The sequence below is a fragment of the Euprymna scolopes genome, chromosome 24 (assembly GCF_053919585.1).
Source record: "Euprymna scolopes isolate OS-2025 chromosome 24, ASM5391958v1, whole genome shotgun sequence".
Taxonomy (NCBI): Eukaryota; Metazoa; Mollusca; class Cephalopoda; order Sepiida; family Sepiolidae; genus Euprymna; species Euprymna scolopes.
In genome coordinates, this window is record NC_136505.1 from 81,374,322 (window position 1) to 81,398,549 (window position 24,228).

At 32.7% G+C, this 24,228-nt stretch overlaps 1 protein-coding gene across 2 annotated transcripts in view; it reads right to left on the reverse strand.

The window, feature by feature from the left end:
• Positions 1-24,228, reverse strand: part of LOC145246800 (NAD kinase-like) — a 292,478-nt gene that overhangs the window by 16,619 nt on the left and 251,631 nt on the right. For both annotated transcript variants that reach the window (XM_080108599.1, XM_080108600.1), the window contains 4 exons: positions 19,823-19,925; positions 13,736-13,827; positions 6,392-6,491; positions 4,154-4,311 (listed from right to left, as the gene is read on the reverse strand). In XM_080108599.1, coding sequence (XP_079964725.1) covers positions 4,154-4,311; positions 6,392-6,491; positions 13,736-13,827; positions 19,823-19,925 — 453 coding nt within the window. The remainder of the gene's footprint in view (positions 1-4,153; positions 4,312-6,391; positions 6,492-13,735; positions 13,828-19,822; positions 19,926-24,228) is intronic.

Genomic DNA, 24,228 nt, shown 5'->3' on the forward strand with positions numbered 1-24,228 from the left:
AGTATATTGGGGCACTTCTCTCCAATGATCAATATGATTCCAGTTGATACAAACTTGATCCTCGTTTTCATCCTCAGGTTCTATATTGATCCAATGACTATATTTGCCAGTTGATTTAGGCTGTACTGACATAACCTTTCCTTTCTTCCACTCCCCACTTCCATTTATTTTATAAGTTATGGTCTTATTTCGGCCAGGTTTTTCAGTCTTATCTCTTAAACTGGTAGAACTATCAACAACTTCTTCTCTGTCTATATCTTCACTTTCTACCACTTGATTCTGCAACTCCTCCTCCTCAACTGAAAGGTATTCATTCTTCCCTTCTGTAGTGTTTCCCAGCATTTCAGCTTTTTTTGTTCTTTTTTCGTTGTTTTTATTCACTTTCATCAATTGGCACGGATGCATCCTATAAAATGCTCCGCCATGTCTGATTAAGACAAACTGGCCTTCTCTTCCTAACACTTTTGCTGGACCACGCCATCCTTTAAAACCCTGCCTCCGATAATAGATTTGGTCTCCGGTAGCATAATCTTCATCAGCATAAGTTCTGACATTAGACCTGAGAGCTCTCCTAATTCTCTCACTGGACTCAGCTTCCAAAAAGTTTCTCCTTGCACTATGGAGAGCATTTAAATTTTTTCTCACCATGTCACTTGTAGTAGAGGACTCCATAGCAGGTAACTGGTCTGTCAGAATTGAGGGTGTATTTACATTGAAACCGAATACAAGTTCATTTGGACTGTGTCCAGAGTAATTGAGGAGGGCATTTTTTGCACAAATCGCCCATGCCAAGGCAATTTCAGGTTCACACTTCTCATCGTCAATTGTTTTTTTCATTGCCTCAGCAACTATCAAATTATGACGTTCTACAGTACCGTTGCTGAATGGACTTTCTGTGGCAGTAGTACAGGTCTCTATGTTGAGTTTTTCATTCATCTGTCTATAGTGTTCGTTGTTGAATTCACCCCCATTATCACTCAGAAAACGAACAGGAGATCCGAAATAGGTAATCCACATCATAAAGATGTTTTTGATGATCTCCTCCTTCTTCTTTGTTTTGATCAATGTTGCCGCTGAATACCTGGTAGCGGCATCAATGAGATGTAGTATCCACACCTCATTGTGGATGAACTCTTTCAAATCCATGCAAACTGTGTGATTAAATCTATTGCCAAGAGGCAATCCCACAACCGGTCGCAGTGGAGCTTTTTTAAATCTAAGGCAAATTTGACAGTTTTCACAAACCTCCTCAATCGCCTTTATAAATTCCTTGTCATTGAATTTGCCACTTTTTTTAACCAAGGAAACAAGTTTTTCCTTCGAGGCATGAGCAAAATGTCGATGAAGTTTTTCTGCTTTTTTTTTTTTTTCTGTGAAAGAACACTGACCAAAATTCTGAACATGTAATACAATGTTCTTAGTATCACTATGATCCAACAACTTATTTGTTAAGGGGAGACAATAGTGCCCTGAAGTTGTGGTCTTTAGTTCAATACATTTATCAAAAATCCAGCACATATCTTTCCGGAAATCTAGCACTATTCCTGCTGTCTTCATTGATTTGTGACTTAATAGAAGAGGCAAGTCGTTTTTCACAATATCTGCTTCGATATAAACTCTTATACCTCCGAGTGTAACCGGAAATTTAGCAACTTTAATTGCTGTGACAGCCACTCCATCACCAAAACAAAAACTCCGGTCTGAGTTCGTATACTTCACTAGTTGCAGGTCACTTTCATTTAAAGTATCTAAATAAACATCAAGCCACACTTCGCCAGCCAGTGTGCGAGTACAAGCAGAATCCAAGACTGCCATTCCAAATGTTTCCTTTACAAGATTTGAGATTTTTTCATTTGTACTGTTCAAATAAATATTTTCTTGAATGAACAACGTAATGTGTATTTGTTCTGTCGCTTCCGTAAACCTGGGCGTATTTCTAGGACACTCTCTAATTAGATGGTTCGGAGACTGACATTTGTAACACAACAACACGTTTCCACTTCGGTCACATGGATTAGATTGTCCTCGACGAAAACGCCTTTTGTTGTTACCCGGTTTAGAATAATTATAGTTGACGATTTCGGGCTCTGATTTCACTGCCGGTACATTTTCATCACGATAAATGTCACCAAATACTTTCTTTATCGATTCCTTCATGTTTTGATACGTCAAAACAGAACACGTTGTCCGCGCTAATTTTTCGTTCTCTTCCGATATGTTAACCGCGTTCAAAACAAGAAAAGCTTGCACTCCTTCCGGTAGAATAATGTAGAATTTTTTTAATCTTTGGTACAAAAACTCATAACGAACAAGAAAGTCATTTATACTGGTACCTGACGATCTTTTATAAGTGTAAAATTCCTTAAAAGTCATGTAAGCGCGCGTGTGTTCATCCTTTAAATATATGTCATCCAGTTTCTTTATTAAGATCTTCAAGCCATCTCGTCCGCCGATGTCACTTGTTGGCAATTCACGGGCACATTCTCTAATATTCGGTGGTAGCGTCAAAAACACTGCTGGCCCTTTTTTTTCCTCAGAAAGATCCGTGAACAACGACCACATTTCAACGTCTTGTTTCCAGTTCTCGTAAACATCCTCCCCCTCCAACAATGGAGGTTGTTTGTTCGAAGTTGCCATATCCGATATCCGATCTGTCTAGTGCTACAGACAAGCTGTACAAAAAAAAAAAAAAATTTTTTTTTTTTTTTTTTTTCGTTTTGTCGCACACAGAGGGATATCTCTGCTACCATTTGTTGAGACACTTGTAGTCTGTCTAAACTGTACGAACGAACTGACTAAACCAAGATGGCCGACTCCTATTTATATCACCACAAGCAAGGGAGGTAACCATGTAACTGAAGCAAGGGAGGTAACCAATGTCTACATTAACAAAAACTACTTCATTTTCATCTTCTATTTTATTTAGAAAATTCTATTTTATTTAGAAAATTCTATTTTATTTAGAAAATTCTAAAATCCAACAATGACATGAAAGTTTTTAAAAGTTTCTTTTTATGAAAATAGTTTTAGGAAAAAACAAAAAAAAATTGCATTCTTTTTATGAAAATAGTTTTAGGAAAAAAAAAAGAAAGATCAACATTCCAATTTTAAACTAAATTAATTTTCTTATTTCTGTCAACATGTTTCAAAGAAAATTTGCTTCTTATACAGAATTGCCACGTATTCAAAAAAACAAAAATAAAGAAAAAAATATAGACCGGTGATGAAACGAAATCATATTATATTAAAAAAAAACTCATGTAAATTGATGAAGTAGTTTTATTTTTATAAAGAAAATATTTTGTAAGTGATTAATAGGAATTTGTAAGCATTAAATCAAATTTCTAATGTTTAATGGCAGGCAAGACTGGCACTCCTCAGTTACTCATAAAATTAGATTTACTCATTTAAAAATAAAATTAGTGATCAATTTATGTGATTTTTGGAATATATTTTCATTTTGTCATGGACACATGCAGATTTTTCTTTATTTTTTTGTTTAGGATGAATTCTGAACAAGACCATTAATTGTGATGTCAGCATGTGAAATTGACATTAAGACGATGATGATGATGGAAATCTGGATATAACATTAAAATGATGATGATGATGATGGATGGAAATCTGGATATGAAATTTCTTGTTTTTAATTATTTTTTGGCTTGAAACAATTTTCAGAAAAAAATTTTTCTTTTTATTTGAAAAAGTTTATATTGACTTGGTTTTTATTGCAGCCAGATGTGATACAGAGTCAGAAGGTGGGGACAGCTGGTTCCCTCAAGTGGGGACTCTGAAAGAGTACAAAAATTGCCATGGACAGACCTGTCAGCATTTCCCATTAAGATTGCTTCAGGCGATTAGCCAAAACAGAAGGTAATCCATGGGATGGTGAATCTTTTAGAACCAAGCCAAACCCTATCATACTCCAACAAAGAATGGTCTGGTGATTCAGCTGTCACTAGGTTGCTGGAATGATTAGCAAGAACATAACCCTACCCAGAGTTTAGAAAAAAATAAAACAGGTTATAAATGAGAAATTGTCATTGCCATGAAAATGTTTTCCAGAAAAAAAAAAGAAATTGTCTTATTGTTTAAATATAGTCAAAATTTTTGTTCTGCAACTATGAAAAGAAAACTAAAGACTGATACTTGCTTTAATTTCTACCTCAGCCGGCACAACAATTGGTCGAAACGAAAGCGAATGAGGACAAATGGGCGTGATCATAATAGAAGGAACACTAGGATGCATCATTGATGCTCCTGCTGCTACTGCGTAAGCAGTACTTCCGGTAGGAGTGGAAATTATCACACCTGGAGAAGAGAAAGGAACAGAAAAAATAGAAGAAAATTTAACTTTGATCAGAACATGGAATGGTAGGAATAACAAAAAATTCATCTCTGGATTTTATCAAAGTTATTTCATGTAAAATGGAAATTGAATTAAAAAAAAAAAAGTAAAAATATCTCTGTAAGAAGATCTTTTACTTGGCATCACTCATCAGAGGAAGGTGGGTCAATTTAGATGTGGAATTAAGATTTTTATTTGTTTTTAATTTTATTTTATTACTAGCAATTCAGCCCGGTTTTGCTTGGGTCCTATGTACTGTTCATAACTTTATGTGCATATGTATTAAAAAGTTTATGTACTGTTCAAGTAACCTACATCTGAAATTTCAAGTGTTTAGACCCAAAATTGGCAGAGGAGTTTAGTAGAGTCTGCAAAGGTCAACTTTTGAACTTTTATCTCTTGGCAGCCAAATATTTGCTCAAAAACTGATTAAAAAGCTTGCTGCATTTCTGAATATCCTTTATGTAAAATTTAAAATGTTTAGACCAAAAATTGGCTGAGTAATTTGATAGAAACTGCAGAGTTCAAATATTTTTTAACTTTGACCCCTTAACATTTATTGTTTTGGGCTCAAATCAAATTAAAAATCCATGTCCAAGTTACCTACATCTAAATTTTGAAATGTTTAGACCAAAAATTGGCGGAGGAGTTTGGTAGAGTTTTCAAAAGTCAAATCGTTGAACTTTGACCCTTTGACAGTCAAATTTCTGTCTGAAAACCGCTTAAAAAGATTTTCTCAATTATCAATACCCCTTATGCCAAATCTCGAGTCTGTAGATTGAAAAGTAGTTTGGTAGGGAAATGACACACAGAGGCACTGTCACTTTTATAGATTTTTTTTAGAGATTGAAATGAATAAAAAAAAAAAGGGGCGGAGAAAAAAGAGCAGGGGTGGGGGAAGAGAGCAAATGAAGAGGGAAAGGTAAGAGAGAGAGCGGGAAGAGAGCAAGAGTGAGAGAGGGTACACAGAGCAGGGGAGAAAGGGGAGAGAGGAAGGGGGGACAAAGAGGGGAAGACATTCAGTACTCTTGCAGAATTTGACCCAGATCCTAAGGATTTTCCGTCGTTTATGGCTAGGGCTCGACTGACAATCACCGGATTAAGCAAAGCATTGTTCAAATGTTGAAACTCTAAATTGACATTTTTTTGTTTAAAAAATATAATTTAAAAATTTTTTTTTTTTGGGGGGGGGAGTGATAGGAGAGATTTTTTCTGTTTATTTTTTTTAACATTTATTGGCAAAAATAATTTATAAATTTTCTGTTTATTTTTTTTAACATTTATTGGCAAAAATAATTTATAAATTTTCTGTTTATTTTTTTTAACATTTATTGGCAAAAATAATTTATAAATTTTCTGTTTATTTTTTTTAACATTTATTGGCAAAAATAATTTATAAATTTTCTGTTTATTTTTTTTAACATTTATTGGCAAAAATAATTTATAAATTTTCTGTTTATTTCTTTTAACATTTATTGGCAAAAATAATTTATAAATTTTCTGTTTATTTTTTTTTAACATTTATTGGCAAAAATAATTTATAAATTTTCTGTTTATTTTTTTTATCATTTATTGGCAAAAATAATTTATAAATTTTCTGTTTATTTTTTTTATCATTTATTGGCAAAAATAATTTATAAATTTTCTGTTTATTTTTTTTAACATTTATTGGCAAAAATAATTTATAAATTTTCTTGAAAAAAAATTTTCTGCATTTTAATCTACCAATTTATGTTTTTCATAAAAATCTTATAAAAAAAAACAAACTTTTTCCACAAAAAAATTTCCACTGCCAATTTTCTTTTTTAAAAAAAAATGTGAATAAGTTTTTGGATCTGGGTTAAATTCTACAAGAGTACCAGAAATTCTAACTTTTGTGATATAATTTTTCACTTTCAATTTACATCGTTTGCTTCTCCCTCTTATTACTCTCCCTTCTTTTCTGCTACTTTCCCTCCCAACATGTTCAGATGAAACGAATACACAGTCACAGACAGGAGTTTTTCAGATTCATAGAAAGAAGACAAGAATGAATTAACTTACCATCACCTTGAATCGATGTGACTAAATGTTTCTGTACGTACAAATTCAAGTTACATAAGTAAGGAGACAAACCGCGATCAAGCACAACTTCGTTCAGAACCTAAAACAGAAATTACAAGATTATTACAAGAGTTAAGACGATTTTATGAAAAATATCTCTTAAATAAACTTATTATAAATGAGTCATTCTTACATTATAACACAAGCAATATAATCAAATGAGCAAAACGAAACAAAAATATTAAATGCAAAACAAAATGATTTATTGAGAAAAAAATGCAGCTTAAATGTTATTTCCAAGGTGACCACATTTCTGGGATGGAATAGTAGAAAAAAAACATCTATTTCCTCTGAAAAGTAAAATTCTGAATTACATTGCCTAATTATTATTGGTCATTGAAAGAAAAGGTTTACACTTTTTTTTTTGGTTCAGCTTCAGTCATTTTTTTTGCACCTTTGATCAAATATGGGTGTAGAATTTCAATGGTCATGCAAAGAAATGAATCAAGAATAAATTTTGTCCAAGTAAATGTTTTTAAATTTCTTGAAACTTATTTTCATTTACAGACTGAAAATAGATTAAAAAACCTACAAATTTTCTTTACATGAATATGTGCCCTTATGCAATGTGTCTAAAAGTGTACTCACACTTCATGACAATAAACATGGAATAACTTCAGATACAAAAGACAAATGTTATTGAAAACTCATGTTTGCAAATGTTCAAATTGATGATCCACACATAACAAAGTGGGAGTACACTTTTTGAGACATCATCTGTATTTTTAGATTATTCTCGGAGAAAGTATGTTAAGATAGCCAGTAAGCATATATGTGTAACGATTATTACTCTGTATAGATTAGCCTAACAGGTGTTGATGGTCAGTCCTTGACCTTGTATAACTATGCTCCCCCCACCCAAAAAAAACAAAAAACATTAACATATAAAAGAGTCATTATAAAAGAAAAAAAGAAAACCATGAAGGTTCTATGCTGCAATATTCTTAATAAATTATGAGGGTATGATCCCTGAAAGTTGGGAGATTCTATTTATAAATGCTGCCGATGGGAAGAGACGATACAAATTGAACAATGTTGAACCATCTTCCGCTATCAATTTCAAAATTTCAAAGGCAACTCCATTAAAAATGTGGAGAGCTCCATTAACGAACATATATTTTTATTTTCATGTACATTTGACACTTTAATAAACAGTCGACTGTGGTGCAATGGCACATGTAATTACAGAAGAAATCGGATTTTATCAATTAAATAAGATGCAAATATAAGCTTTAGCTTCAATCAAAACTGATGTACCCGAATGGAACTGTATTCAATATGAAAGAAAATGGAAAACTATATTATTTAAACAATGTAGTCCCATCAAAACCTGCCTACTATGATTTACAAACATGGCATAAAATTCTTGCACTGCAATATTGCAGATATCAAAATATTGCCGAATGTGGTTAAAGGAATGAAAATAAAAACCTCAAGAAACTTGACAAATTGCAAAGTTTGTACACAAGGTAAAATGGCAAAGTATCAAAACAAGATGCCAGACAAGAAGGACACGAAAATCCTATCACTGGTATATTGTGACTTGAACGGTTCTGTGGAACTGATGGGCAGAGAAAATTTCAAGTATGTATTAAATTTTATAGATGACTATTCCAGTTTAATAATGGTCTGTTTCTTAAAGAACAAATCTGATATCTTGCTAGCAACTAAAATATATTTAGCTGACATGTGCACTGTTTACGGTGCAGTAAAGTGTGTTCGCTCTGACAATAGTACAGAATTCACTAATAAAGAGATTTGAACTTATTAATTAACCATCGTATCAAACATGAAAAATCAGCCCCTAATTCACCCCACCAAAACAGAACTGCAGAAAGATCATGGCGGACACTTTTTGAAATGGCAAGATGTCTACTTATTGAATCAAAACTCTCAAAAAACCTCTGAACGTATGCACTAATGACAGCTGCTACGCAACCGTTCCTTTAACAAAAGACTATCTAGAACCCCATATGAAGCTTTCTGTGGTAGAAAGCCAAATTTAAGAAGAATGAATGTATTTGGTTCAACTTGCTTTGCATTTATAGATAAGAAAATCAAATTAAATATCAAAATCAGTCGAGGTATATTTCTGGGGTATGATAAAAATAGCCCAGCCTACTTAGTATTTTTTCCACACAAAAATAAAAAAGAATCCGATGTGTAAAATTCACAGACACGTTTAATTTCAAAGACAAAAATCCATCATATGAAGAATATGAATTAATATTTCCTCAAATTCATAAAACAAATGATGACAATGAAATCGCCATTGACGAGGACAAGAGTATTAATAATGATGACAAGCGATGATGCTGATGTTAAAGTCGAAAATTCATCAGAACGTTACCCCAAAAGAAGTAGAAGATGACCCAATTTTTTTGTGGTTGACAATTTGGAAGACTATCAAGTCGACTATTTCTATTCCATGGATAATACCCCAAAAAGCTTTAATGAAGCAATTTATTCAGAACATTGTCAGCAATAGAAAGCGAAATAGATGCTTTAACAGAAAATAATATTCGGTAATGCCCCTCCCAAAGGATAAACATGTTATTTCTTATCGATGGATCTTTACAAAAAAGACTATAGCGTTAGGCATTGAACAGTACCAAGCGAGATCTGTTGCTAAAGGATACTCCCAGATTTACAGTATAGATTATTTTTCTATGTTTTCACTGACTACAAACCTAACGGCAATCAGAATTTTATTGCAAAGCGCAATATAACCTAAACATCAATCAAATAGACATAAAAAATGTTTATTTAAATGGACATGATAGAGTGTGAAATTTATATCATCTCAGGGATTCATAATGAAAAATAAAAATTGCGTGTGAAGGCTTAACAAATCACTACACATTCAGAGACGGAATGGTCGAATTTGGAACATAGTAGTTCATGATTATATGACTGAACAATTCAAACAATGTCCAGTGGATCCCTGTTTGTATACTCAAAACAAAGACAAATAAATATCGATTTTAGTTTTATGAGTCGATATTTTAATCGCATCAAATTGTGACAATGTCATATCTTAAAAGCAGATTGAATAAAAAAATTCAAAATGACTGATCTTGGCAAGATATCATGGTTTCTGGGCATACAATTTACTCATGAAAAAAGAATTATTAAAATGAATCAATTGAGGTACATTAATAAAATCCTATTAAAGTTTGGAATGCAAGAAACACTCTACACTGGTCGAAAATGATATCAATAAAAATACAGATATAGAATCTGAAATAATTGACAAACTGAGAGATTATAGGAAGCCTTATATACTTAATGACTGCCATGAGACCCGACACAGTAACAAAACTACCACAAAAAATATCAAGACTGACCATGAAGCATTTAAACAGAGCTAAACAAGTCATTTGTTATTTAAAAGGAACTAAGGAACGGCATTTAGTATTTAGAAAATTAACAAGTCTCCTAAAATTAGACGGGTTTTCAGATACAGATTCGGGAAACGATGAAGATCGAAAAAGTATAACTGGATATTGCTTTAGACTATCAAAAATGGGCCCATTATTTCATGGAAGTCTAAAAAGCAGCATATTGTATCCCTCTACGTGTGAGGCGGAATTTACAGTGCTTACACATACTGCACAAGAAGTGCTATACCTAAAAACTATTCTAAAAACTGTTTTAGAAGTAAAATTAACCGAAACTCCTGTAGTAAGTAATTGTGATAATCAAGCCAGCATAGTCTTAGTACAGAACACCAAAGATCTAAGCATATAGATAGAAAGGCTGTTTAGAATGGAATAAGAAATGAAAAAAATGAATCCATTATTGTAAATTACATAGCATCAGAACAAAATATCAAAGATTTATTTACAAAACCAGCAACAAAAATAAAATTGAAACGTTTTTGCCTTTAAAATTGTCGGAATTTGACTTTAAATAACTTTTCACAAGCCCAGATATGTATTATAAAAGAAAACTTATCCTGAGCAAGACGTTAAACTGCATCCATTTTGTTTGTATTAACACTTACACACTAATGCATAACAAATGTTTAAACTTTAGTAAAAAATAAAATTAAAATAAACGAATGAAAAAAAATTCACTTTTTTTAAAACATTTTCTTTGCATTTTATTTTACATGCTTATTTTAAGGCGTGCATAAATTAAAATCAACTTTTTTTACTTTAATTCTGTGCACAATACGTTTTTTTTTTTTTTTTTTTTTTTACAAAGGCATCACCATATTATCAAGGCCCAGAGGCCACTCAAGGATAAGGGTTAAAGAGTGTACAGTAGAAGTTGGTCAATATAGTAATCATTAGTAATGAAAATTTGGTAAATTTAATAACTTATATGGAACGGCTCATCAAGAACTTATTTACTTTAGACTTGAACAAAACCATATTGTAGTCAGCCGGAAAGCAGGAAAACGGAAGACAATTCCACAGGCGTGCAGTTCTAAGAAAGAAGCTTTGTTCATGGAATCTACGTTTAGGTTTAGGCACAGATAAAGAGTGGGGGAAATTATTGATAGTGTTTACAGCTAGACGAGTGTTTCTTGTGAAAGTTTGGTGAGGGGGGACCATAGATTGAAGCTCAGTTGAACACTTTCCATGAAAATAACGATACATCAGAGACAAACTCGCAACATCTCTTCTGTGAGATAGAGGTTGCAAGGAGGAGAAAAGGACATCTCCTACGAGGCTACGAAGTCTATTTTGAACTCTATCAAGGCAGGACAAGTTCTTTCTAGCAGCTCCTGCCCAGATGTGGCAACAGTATTCCATCCTTGGACGTACCTGGCTCTTATATAGATAGAGAATAGCATCAGCAGTGAGATATCTACTGGATCGATAGAAAAATCCCACCATTTTTCCAGCGGCCTTGGCAACAGATTTGATATACGTGTTCCATTTAAGATCAGGAGTAATGGTCAAGCCCAGAAGCTTGTCAAAACTTGAGGCCTCCTGAAGACGAGAGCCATTCATTTCAATTGATGACAAATGTGGATTAGAATGTTGATGATGTAAAGAGAGAAGCTTGGTTTTAGATGCATTAAAAGTAACCAGCCACTCCTTTCCCCATTGTACTACGTGCTCAAGATCAGAGGAGAGAGAATTGGAGAGAACTTGCTCGTTTACTGTCTTAGATGTGGTACGTTCTTTCTAATATACCGAAAATTGAACAAGTCTTTCCTATTTTCTCCTTTTGCCTAGTTTTAATTTGACTTAACAAAAAAAAAAGAAGAAAACTTTTCTTTAACGAATACATATTATATATATATATATATATATATATTAGAATGGGAATGCATAATTAAAAATAGCTTTAGTTTCACATGGTCACCTTTTCAGGGTAAAAAATAAAATCAATTTTTTCCACATATTTTTCCTGACATTTAAACAAAATGGCTTCATTGTTTATATGCAGATGGGCAGACGGATGAGAGAATTGCAAGAAGACATTCAAACAAATTTCATAAACTTTCAGCTATGATTGATGTCCGAGTAGTGAGCACAACAAATAATGCAGGAACTACCGTTTCTAAGATGATGGAACCAAAATGGCAAATATATATCGATGATGCTACATAGGCTCGTGTAGAAACTGGTCAACTCATAGCATCTTTCATTCATACATCAGGATGCATGAACAAACTGCCAATCAAATTGGATGATTATGTTGTTTATTACTAAAAGATGTTACATCCATTTGTTTAAGTGACCAAACTTGTTAGGTTATCTGGCCTTTCAGGTTAAGATTTTCCTTTGTATCTTGTGAGAGTGTCTATGTTAAATCTAAATAGCAAGCCATTTGACAAATTGATACTTGATTCTGACTAATCATTTCTATTTTATCCTTGTAGCATATTCTTTATATACTAAAGCGTAATTTGATCCACTTTCTTTACAAAAATAATTATTCCAGTAAGGAATATTGTTACAATTGTAGGGGAATAAATAAGAGCACCGGATTACCGGTGTAGGGTAAGGAGTGAGGTCCCTTGAAAAAAGAAGAGGAGAGTCCGTACACATGAGGCACAGACGCAAAAAGTTCTTCTCCTAAAAGACAATGTTGGACAGGCAGAGTACAACTCTAGAATACAGTCCTCACTCCTCCCGTAAACCCCACTATTGAAGTGAGTAATCTTTTTACCTTAATGTTCTGAATTGCAGTGTTGTCATGTTTTCATGTTTGTTAATAAATTCTTGTCGTTTATACTTGTTGTACGTTTAGTAATTATTAAAGCTGGTCGGTAGTTTTGGGACTTGGAAGAACCTAAACCCGTACCAACACAATAAAGACACTATATAATACGGACTTGTAACATGTAAGGGAGATAATTCCTATTTTAACTTTAGAATTATCTCCCTTATATTTTTAGTATTTTTTTTTCTTCTCTTCGTAACTAACACATTTTTTTTAAATATAAACTAAAATGACATTAATGAACTTGGGCTATAATAAACAATAAAGGAGGAATGAAATGGTCGTCGTGGTTTTTTTTTGGTTTCACATATCTAAACAATACACAACTAAAGTTAATATTCATTTTCACCACTCACAACTTGTTTTTCATAACCTTCCTCTCACAGCAAAATTCAAAATCTAATTTGCATTATTTTTTTTTCAAGTACGAAAAATATTTTTTCTAGCTTTACATGTTTATTAAAAATATTTTTTCTCTTCCTAATTCATGCATTATCAATTATTATTATTTGATTTGAAACCCTCCTCCTCAATCCGCATGCATGTCACTTTTTTTCTTGTCTAATAATGCTTCGTTTTACTCTCCTGTTCTCTTTTCTGAACTCCTGTTGTCATGCTAATCACAACAATCATACTACATTCCATACGCCCTCGGCTATCCTACTGTTGTCTCCCAAGTTGCTGGTTTCTGTTTGAGAAGCCATCACCACTAAATAAGTTATGAAGATCCAATATTTTTAAAAATTATTTTATAATTTAGAAAATATCATGCAACACTGTCTTTGCTTTTATTTAACCAAACCTGGGTGGTGGTGGTGGTGGTGGTGGTGATGGTGGTTGTGGAGGTCTTACTTCTTATATCTACACACTCTCAAAGTTGATGGAGAGGAAAATATCATCTCTGTTCTCGCAATGCAACATTGCATCCAAGAGATAGAAAGGCTGTTTAGAATGGAAATGTGAGATGCTCACTGTATGAGGCAAAAGAAGGCAAGAAAAATATTAGAAACCAAAAGTTTATATTTTTAGCTAAAAAGTTAAAAAAAGTTAAAAGAAAAACGATTTTATCAAAAATGAAAACACTGAAGATGTTCCTACCAGAATATTTTCCCATTCACTCTGTGTACCGTCTGCATTCAATTTACACACAGTACATTCAAGTCGACTGCGTAGCAACAAGTTAGAATTACCTGCAAATCAAAAAAGAAAACCTTTAAGAAATTCTATTTAGAAAAAAAATAAAAATGCATAAAAGTTTGTGATTAGTTCAAGTGAAAACGATTGTTCTGCATTCTGTAATACATTTCTGTATTTCTAAATGTATGTGCATAAAACCTTCTCTTAGCCATATACATCATCATCAGTTTCATATTTATCTTACATACTGGAATGTGTTGGACAGCTTTTAAAAATTTACTTCCAAATTAACTTATCTCTGACCAGGTTTTTATTCATCCCTCTTTTTCTTAAATCTTTCCTTATCACTTCCTGTTTTCTTTGACCTTCCAATGTAAACAAAGCAAAACACAAACTGTTCTACCAAAAATTTACATCTATCATTTAATATGATCAAACGAATCAGATTTCAGTACTTTTGCACTTTGGATTTCCGTGATATTGGCTAGGGCTCACCCGGCTGCTGAAACAGAAACTGCTAGAATATGCTGAGCACTAATCAAAATTAAAAACATTAGGATACAAAAATAACATTTAACGGATATTAATAATAATAATAATAATAATAATAATAATAATAATAATAATAATAAAAAATGATGCTAATACAATAAATTAAAATACTTATATTTATTTTTGTTTTAAATAAATAGAAACTTTTTTTTCTTTTCAAGAGAATTTTAAGGAAAAAAATTGATTCTTTTTTGTAAGTTTTTAATGCTTATCATTAGGAAAACTTTTGAATTTCTTTTTGTTTAAATTTCTTTTTTCAAGAAAAGTTGTAAGAATTTTTAGGAAAACTTGACATTTTTTGTTGGACTGATTAAATTTGTGTGATTAAATGTAAAATTTTTTTCTTCCAATTTATTAAGTCATCTGCTTCGATTTTTATTGGCTAAGCACATCTGTTATTGCTTTTTCATTGGCTGATCGTTATCAGTGCTCAGATATTCCGGTGGTTCACATCAGTTGCTGGTTGAGCAATAGCCAACATGATGTATGCTATGTGCAAAAACATCAAAATCTCTTATTCTGCACACATCATTTATATTGCACTCATAAATGATGCCAGTAAAACAAATGGTCTTGACATATTCAAGTTATAGTACTTAAAAAGCTGCAATTGGAGCTGGCACCCATTTTTGCAAAGCTGTTCAATTGATGCCTAAAGGAAAAATGCTTTTCAACACCTTGGAAAACCTCATTAGTCCGCCCAGTATTAAAAAATTTAATCTCAGACAAATTAGTCTTCTGTGTGTAAGGAGTAAGTTGTTTGAATCCATGATAGATACAGAACTTATCGATCACCTCAGCAAAAAACAACCTACTTAGTGACAAGCAATATGGTTTCCATCTTGCAAGATCTACAGCTGATTTACTGACTGTAATTTCACATAATATCAGTGAATCTATCAACAGTGGTTTCCTCTCAAAAGCAATAGCTCTTGACATATCAAAGGCATTTGATAGGGTTTGGCATAAAGGTCTACTTCACAAGATTTTCAGTTATGGAATATCTAAAAATGTCTTTGCAACCACCAAATCTTTTTTCAAAAATAGGTTTTTACAAGTAGTCATCAGTGGACAGAAGTCCAAAACTCAAAGTATTAACACTAGCATGCCTAAAGAATCTATCCTGAACCCAACTTTCCTTATCTTCATCAATGATTTCCCAAATCACATTTTAAGTTCATTCATTGACATATATGTAGATGACACTACTATCTATGGTAACACTTCAAAGGCCAACAACGACCAAGATTTCTGAGTATATGGTACAATTTGACAAAATGTGGCTGGTTCATTTTTATGCATCAAAAACCAAGCTTTTCACCATAAACTTGGTCCAAATTGATATGAATGGCTGTAATCTCAAAGAAGCTCTCTGCTATGACAATCTTCTGTGCCTGACCTTCACTTTTGACCTGAAATGGAAGACTTGCATCAAATCTGTTGTCAAGGTCATCTGAAAAATGGTTGCATCATTCTACTGCTCCAGAACGTATTTCACTCTCGATACAATCCTTTACCTGTATAAGTGGTCAGATAAGTCTTAAAATGGGTGTGATATATTGTTGCCAAATCTGAGCAGGATCTGCCTGGAGCACCCTATCCTGCCTTTACAAAGTCTAAAATCGGCTTCAAAACCTAGTACGTGATGCCCTTTTCTCCTCTCCGTAACGTCTTTCCCAAAGAAGACACGTTGCAAGCTTGTCATTACTCTATTGTTATTTTCATGGTAAGTGTTCATCTGTATTTCAATTAATGGTCCCTCCTTAATAAACTTTCACAAAAAAACACATGTCTAGCTACAACAACTATCAACAATTTCCCTCACTCTATCTGTGCCGAAATCTAAATGCAAATTCCATGAACAAAGCTTCTTTCCCAGAACTGTTTGCTTGTGTTCCACTTTCCAGTTGACAACAAGTTCTTATTGAGTCATCCTCTTAAATAATCAAATTATACCCAATTTTCACCACTAACATTTACTACACAGTAATACCACCATACATTAATTAATCCTTATCCTCGAGTGGCCTTTGGACCTTGACAAGTGGCAATTCCCTTGTAAAAAAAAAACAAAAAACCTTCAAAGGTCATTGAATCTAAACATTTCTTATTACATTACACATCGTATGATTTTTATTTAATTTCCATGCATTCGCAACAAGTTTTCATTTTCATACATCATCACATGGTGAATACAAATACCCAATACATTTTTCCATTGATCGACAGTGCTAACACTCTGCTGGTTAGTAATAATAGAAGTTTTCTAAACTTACTTCATTTACTCCTTTAACTCTTGTTATCACATCAGCTCCTCCTTGTGATCTAATGTAAGCAAGGTAATAAAACCTTTGAACAGTCTTACTATTGAAAATTGCTTTTACACATGAGTTCACATCAATCTCCATAGTCTTACATTTCTTGCACACAAACTGGTTATCATCTCTGTAATCCCACAAAACTTTTTGTTTACCCCATGCTCACAAGTGTTAAAGAGTAGGGACGCTATACCAATAAGTAGCGATCAATATAGCTAGTGTGAATTTTAATGAGGGTCACTTGTAGTGCAGTTCACAGTAACCTATTTACAACCTGAATTTTACCATACAGATGGGTGATGGGAGTTAAAACAAAAGGCAGATGTCAAATTGTAGACAAAACAGTCTAATCTAACACTAGAACCCAGTGATCATCACTTTGGTTCTTGTAACATTTTCTTTCAGACTTTTTACTTTGCAGAATTTTCCTCCAAATTTTTTTAACAAATAGATTTTCCATTGTTTCACAAACAAGCACTAAATCATCATTTACAATACTTTTTGAATAACACTTTAAAAGACACGAATGAAAAGCGAAGCACTCAGTTGATTCTTGCTATACTCCTACTTTAACATTAAAGCTGTCACAAAGAGTATTAGCATTTCTATACCTTGCTTACACAATCGGCACACACCACTCATTTGGATATAACTTCCAACCTGATAGCTTTTAGCACTCAAAACTTTCTTCAAATCCACAAAAGCAAAATACAAGGTAAATATAGCATTAGTGATATTTCACTTAGACATGAAATGAAACCTCATTCTATCTGACTTATTTGCTGCTCAACCTGAAATTGGTTGATTCAGATGTAATTACTTCTATCTAGAGCTCTTACTTTACCTTGTACTAAGATCCCAGTCTTTCGGAACAACACTTTCTTTTATGATCAGATTTGTAAAGTCTGATCATTTTAATCTCTGTTTCACCTGCAGCCTTTTCATATTTCATCAAGAAAACATACAAGTTCTGCAGTCTTACCTGTCTTCATCTTACCATTTCAATACCATTTATTTTAAGCATCTAAAAATCTCTTTTTACTGCTTTTTTTGTACAATTTTTTGCTTAATTATTTCTTATTTCTCATTCTTTGTTCCTCCCAATTGCAAAAAAAAAAAAAAAGTTGGATTTTAAACATACAAGAAAAACAAAAGAGTAATTTTAAGCTAAGATCTTTTTATTATTTTTACTTGTATTGATCAAACTATTTTTCTCATTTTGAGTGTTATTTGTGCCAATGTTTCGGTCGCATTGTTAAAGGAAAATGTAAATAAGAAGAACATTAGATAAGTGAAAATGAGATTAGGATAAGCCGAGAGTCGAACCTTGTAAGCATGGTTCAGAAATAGAATGTTAGAAATCGGAATGTTAAAAAGGTCTATTGTTAAATTCTATTATAAAATAGTTGGATATTGTTTATAAAAGAATTGATTGTTCATTCTTTTATAAAACTAAATATTAAAAATGTCAGCTAAAAAGAATGAGCAATACAAATTAAAAATACATTGTTAAAAAAATAGGTTAGTTGAGAATTCTTTGTTGTCAAAAGTGTGTTAGGAAAAACGTGTGCATAACCACGTGAATTGGGAAACACACTTCTGATGTCATAGCAAAAGGGGGATTCTCAATATAGGAGTTAGTCAGATCAGGGCAGTTGAAGCAGAACAGTCAGCAGAGTCGGTTGGAGAGAGTTGATCGGCCAAGAGTTGACATGGTCAGAAGGGTCCCCTTAGAGGCGAAGAGGTAGAAGGTTAACTATGTAGATACCAATGTGAATTCCTGACGTCATCAGCATTCGACTGGTCCAATGAATAAATAATCACCATCGATATTTTGTAACTGTCTTCGTGTCATCATTCAACACCCAAATCATCTTATTATGAACATTGCGTAACCTTTCCAAGAATATGTATCTCTCCTCCTCCTCTCTATATGTGTTATAAGAAATATAAGAACTGTGCATCATCCTAAGTATATATATATATATATATATATATATATATATATATAAGTATATGAAGTCCCAAACATCGCAGAACTGTAACTACATAAATGTCTTCGCTCGCTCATCATCTCTATCGTTATATATTACATAAACTATCGTTATATCCGTTATATTAATATGTACCACTACACAACAGGGTTGGCCTTCAACTCTCCTCTGCATGTTGGTTGTTGTTTGGAAAAGAGAAAAGGCCAATCCGACTGAAACATTGGCACAAAAAAAACTCGAGATGAGAAAAATAGTTCAATCAATACAAGTAATATAAACAATCAACCTTCATCTAAAAAAGTTCAGGACTTTAAGATTTTTTTTATTTATACATTATTTTACGTTGTTTTTTAACTGATGATTTACTGTGCTGGTCTTGTATCTTGTCAATTTCACAACACCACTTTTATTTGGGATGTTGGCAACCTTGACATAGTCATTGATTATATTAGGGAAACCAATATCAGCAAAAGACAAACGAATTAAAGTGTCATACATTGACGATTCAAATAATTTGCGTTTTTTTTTTACCCACATGCCAAATTCGATAATACTGTGCCAGAGCATGTTGGTCTTTCAGACCAGCCTTTCACAACCTTACCCTGTTTGTAGTCCTCTTAAATCCAATGCAAGTTCATTATGTCCCCATCATGACAATTACAATTCTTATCTTGCTACCTTTCTCTAGGAAAATAGTTTGGATAATATAATAGCATCAACTAATATTTGGACGAATATTTCATTTGAATAAACTCATCTACTTATTTTTTCTGTCTACTCTATTTCCCAATGTTACCAACACTATTCACGTTCTCTCTACCCACAACTGTTCAGGGTATAATACAAAACTGTTGAGGCTCCAATAAAATCAATGAAAGCTCCAATAGCTAGAAAAAAATAGGAGGATTACAAACTGAACGTGACAAAAAAAAAAAAATAAATGAAAGACAATTGCTCAAACCTAATATCGTTTTGATCAATCATCATAATCTTTATTCAGATAACATTCTTATCTGATATATTTTTTGCCATAACTCATATTGGAATTTTATTACTAGTGCTCTAGTTTACTATTTTGTAATTATTTGAAAAATGATTACAATATTTGAGTTGGTAGAGTCCATCTTATATAATTGTATTATTGAATTTTTATGAGAAAATGAATAAAAGACAGAGCGACAAACCTTCTAAAACTTGTGTTATGTCTTCTTTGAAATCCTGGAACTGAAATGGTGCCAAGAATCCTAGGGATCCAAAATGGAAAGACATAACAGGTGGTACACATTTCTGAAGATAAAGAAAATTTAAGTTTAAATAAATTCAAAAGAAAATTCACATTTTTGGTTAAACTATTAAAAAATAATTTTTATTGTGATTTTCAAATGAGCATTTGAGATTATTTGTTAGAGTTTGGAGGAAAAATATTTTATAGATATATATTTGTTCCCACTAACATTTGTCTTTGAAAATTATTGAATAAAGACGTTTTATTATTATTGCAATGCAGTTCAGAAATACAAAATAAACACCTAATATTGTTTTCTATATATTATGCTAGCCTGGGTTCCCAGGTGTGTGTTAAGCAAAAAAAAAAAAAAAAAAGTGGTAGTAGGCAGGCAGGCTCAAACCCATACCGCGAAGGAGGAAAAGAACGTGAAAAAAAGAAATGCGATGTCCCATTGCATCCATTACCAAACTGGAAATGGCAAAGGTTTAAATTAAGGCTAGTTAATCGAAAAGAGGGGATGACTTTCAAAAATATTGGTGAAAAAAGCTACACCTCCCTGTAGAAAATTGCCTAGGTGAGGGTGAAAGAATTAATGTTTTTGCTAATTTTTCGATATTTGTTGTAAGAAGGGTCGAGCTTCAAAACGATACCAATCTCGTGAAAATCTGCCGCCTCTGTCGAAAGTATTAGGCATACATACTTACATTTAAATAGACAGGTGAGATTTATATAATAGATTATACTTTATTCACATTCCTTGCAATTAACCTAACAAGTAGTAACAATAGTATTAATAATCATATTGTGTGTGTATATATATTTACATATAAAAGTAACATAAAACTTATATCTAAAAAAAAAAAAAATCCTTCATAAACATTTTAAAAAATTAATCTTACCAATCTGCAAAATAAAACGTTTCAGGTGAACTAAAGTAAACTCATTTTAATTTATTGGATATTTTTGTAATTGAATAAAAATGTTTGGTATCCACAATTTCAAAATGAAAATTGTTAAAAGAACTACAATTGGAAACTGATTATTGTATTTTAACAAAGTTGCCTGGTTAGAGAAAAGCAAGCACTTTTGTATTTGTATATTTCAATAAAATTTGGAATGGTGGAACTAGATTTGTCCTTTTCCATCCGTAGTCAGAACTGCTTACATCATGCATGCAAATCTGTAGATATCTATTAAGCATCGGATTTTCAATTTTTTTTTTTTTTTAATCAATTTTTACATAATTTTGATTTATTAAATAATTGGATAAAAGTACAAAATAGTTAACGTGTTAAGAATAGTTTCTTTTTAAATAATAATGTTATTATTTCAGGTTTATGAACTGTAGAAGTACCACTGGATATATGTACATTTACAAATAAATAAGGGGGGGGGCGACGTTTTTACTTTTTCCCCTTTTCATGAAACTAGCGGGGGTGCTTGGATATGTTACTAATTTCGACAATTATTTTCACGATTCAACCCACATTATCGCCCCCCCCCTTCAAATAAAGACTACATTGTCTTGGCTGTTTATTTCATTACAAACACACAAATCAAATAATTCACATTTCATCATTTTTCATAATTCTTACTAAAATAATGACTTTGATACAGTGTCTGGGCTATTTCATTAAAAACACACCAATCAAATAACTCACATTTAATCATTTTTTGTAATTCTTGGATATGTTACTAATTTCGACAACCATTTTCCATAATTTTACTTACATTATCGCCACCCCCTCCCTCTTACTAAAATAACTTTGATACATTATCTAGGCTGTTTATTTCATTACAAACACACCAATCAAATAACTCAGATTTCAACATTTGTCATAATTTTTGGATATGTTACTAATTTCGACCATCATTTTTCATGATTTTACCCACAGTATCGCCTCCCCCCTCTTACTAAAATAATAACTTTGATACATTGTCTGGGCTGTTTATTTCATTACAAACACACCAATCAAATAACTCATTTTTCATAATTTTTGGATATGTTACTAATTTCGAAAATCTTTTTATGATTTTGACCCACATTATCGCCCCACTTTTACTAAAATAATTACTTTGATACATTGTCTGGGCTGTTTATTTCATTAAAAACACACCAATTAAATAACTCACATTTTATAGTAATGTTCACTCGTAAACGGTTTCTGCCATTTCTGGGACTGACTTCATAGCCCTCACCCCACTCTTAAAAATATACATGGAACATAGTAATGTTAACTCAAACAGTTTCTGCTATTTCCGGGACTGACTTTATACCCCTCACCCCACTCTTAAAAATATACATGAAATAAATATACATGTTTTCGAAATACATAAAACATTAACACGGTTAGGGATTAGGCAACCATTACTTCAACATGAATTAGGCAACCATTACTTCAACATGAATTTCTTAGGATAGTATCAGTCTCAGCATTCCTTAACTGAGGATTACTTGTTATATTTAAGTGATTTTTGGAATGTTACAACTAAGCCCCTAGCGTGCACTTGATCTATTTTCCTGATTTTTGGAATCAGCACTCCAGCTATGTGATTTTTGGAATATGACATCTTATGTCAATTTTTTGTCTGAAAATTAGTATGTCACTCTGGATTATAATATCACAATACCCTTCGAAAGCAATTTATGTAAGTACTAGCGAGGGGTTAACCAATACCCCACTGCGAGATGCTAACGGAAACACATTTGAATTTATTTAATTACTTGGATTTGGCAGGTGCCCGTTTTAATGAGTTAATGAGGTCAAGTTTGACTGCGGGATAGTATTTCATTTACTGCGGAACGCTTTTTTTTCCCCAAGATGTTATAGGAAAAGCGGCGAGCGACAAATGTTGAATATTTATCTTCTGAAGTCGAGCAAATTAAATAGACAGGCGAGCTTCGTTGTTAACTGTGAGATATTACGATTTATATGTGATATAAAAAGTTTTTAAAAGTTGTGAACCGACCGACCACTTCTCTGAAAAAAGCCTTTTGTAGACATACAGAAAAAGCAAACACACATCCAGACATACATTTTCGCTTTTATATTTATAGATTAAAAGTCGTTTTGAGAGAGAGCTGACGTCACATCCGGTGACATAACTAAGCAATTTTTCAAATATATATAAACAAGAAAAAGACAAAACTTAACACACAAGGTGGTCAAGTGGGTGATCGCTCTTGGACAAAATTAAGCTTTGTATATTGTTGAAACAGATACTACACTAATCCCAGACAATGTCAAGAATGACTTCGTTTCTTTCAGTTTTGCTTTTTTTATACTGGAAAGTCAAAGAAACACATGGCAAGTGAAAAAAAAAATCACGAAAATTGCGTGTAAAAGTTGCCGAAATTAAAGATATACTCAAGCTCATTTTATAAATTTTAGATATTATAATCTACGGAGCATATAAAAAGTTTTAAGAATAAGTGACCCCCACACAAAAAGCCTTCGCCAGACATACACAAAAAATGCACACACAAACACACACATTTTCACTTTTATATATATACTAGCGGGGTGCCTGGCGTTGCCCAAGTGTTTAGAGGTGTGCATGCTTTTGGGTAAATCAAAACAAAAGAATAAGCGGGTTTTTGTGTCGGGGGGGGGGGTAGTTTAAAAAATGTTTTGGTAGATACGTAGGAAGGATCGAACCCGAAGCCTTGAGGCAAATTTGGAAAATAAAGTGTGAAAAAAATGTGCGACATTAACCGCTCGGTCAGTAAGAAATAGTAATGGAAACATGTTTGAATTTATTTAAGTATTAAGGTGCCTGTACTTATTGACTTAATGAGGTCAACTTTCACTGCGGGGCAATTTTTTTATTTACTGCGGAGCAGTTTTTTTTGTTTCCCCAAGATGTTGGGGGGGAAACCAACTCCACATAAAAGGAGATTGTCCAAATTGAATAATAATTGTCTGATATAAGGAGAAACTCTGCATTGATCAAAGCTGATTGCTTTTGTCGTTCCCGGCGATTGCGCCGGGAACAGTGTTTTAAACTTTGAATTAGTTTCACTTTTATATAAAAAAGCCGAATCAACATGCGGCGATCCAAAAATGTGAAATATTTAGCTTTTCAAAGTCGGGCAAATTAAATAGACAGGCGACCCCCTTTGTTAACTCATAGATATGATTTAGACATGATATAAAAAGTTTTAAGAAGCGAGCCGATTGATCGTTTCCCAGAAAAAAGCCCTTTGCGGACATACACAAAAATGCACAAACACACATTTTCGCTTTTATGTATATAGACTAGCGGGGATACTGGGCGTTGCCCAGGTGTATGTGTGCTCGAGGGGGGGGGGAGAACCAAAACAAAAGAATAAGCGATTTAATAACCTTGTTTAAATGTTTA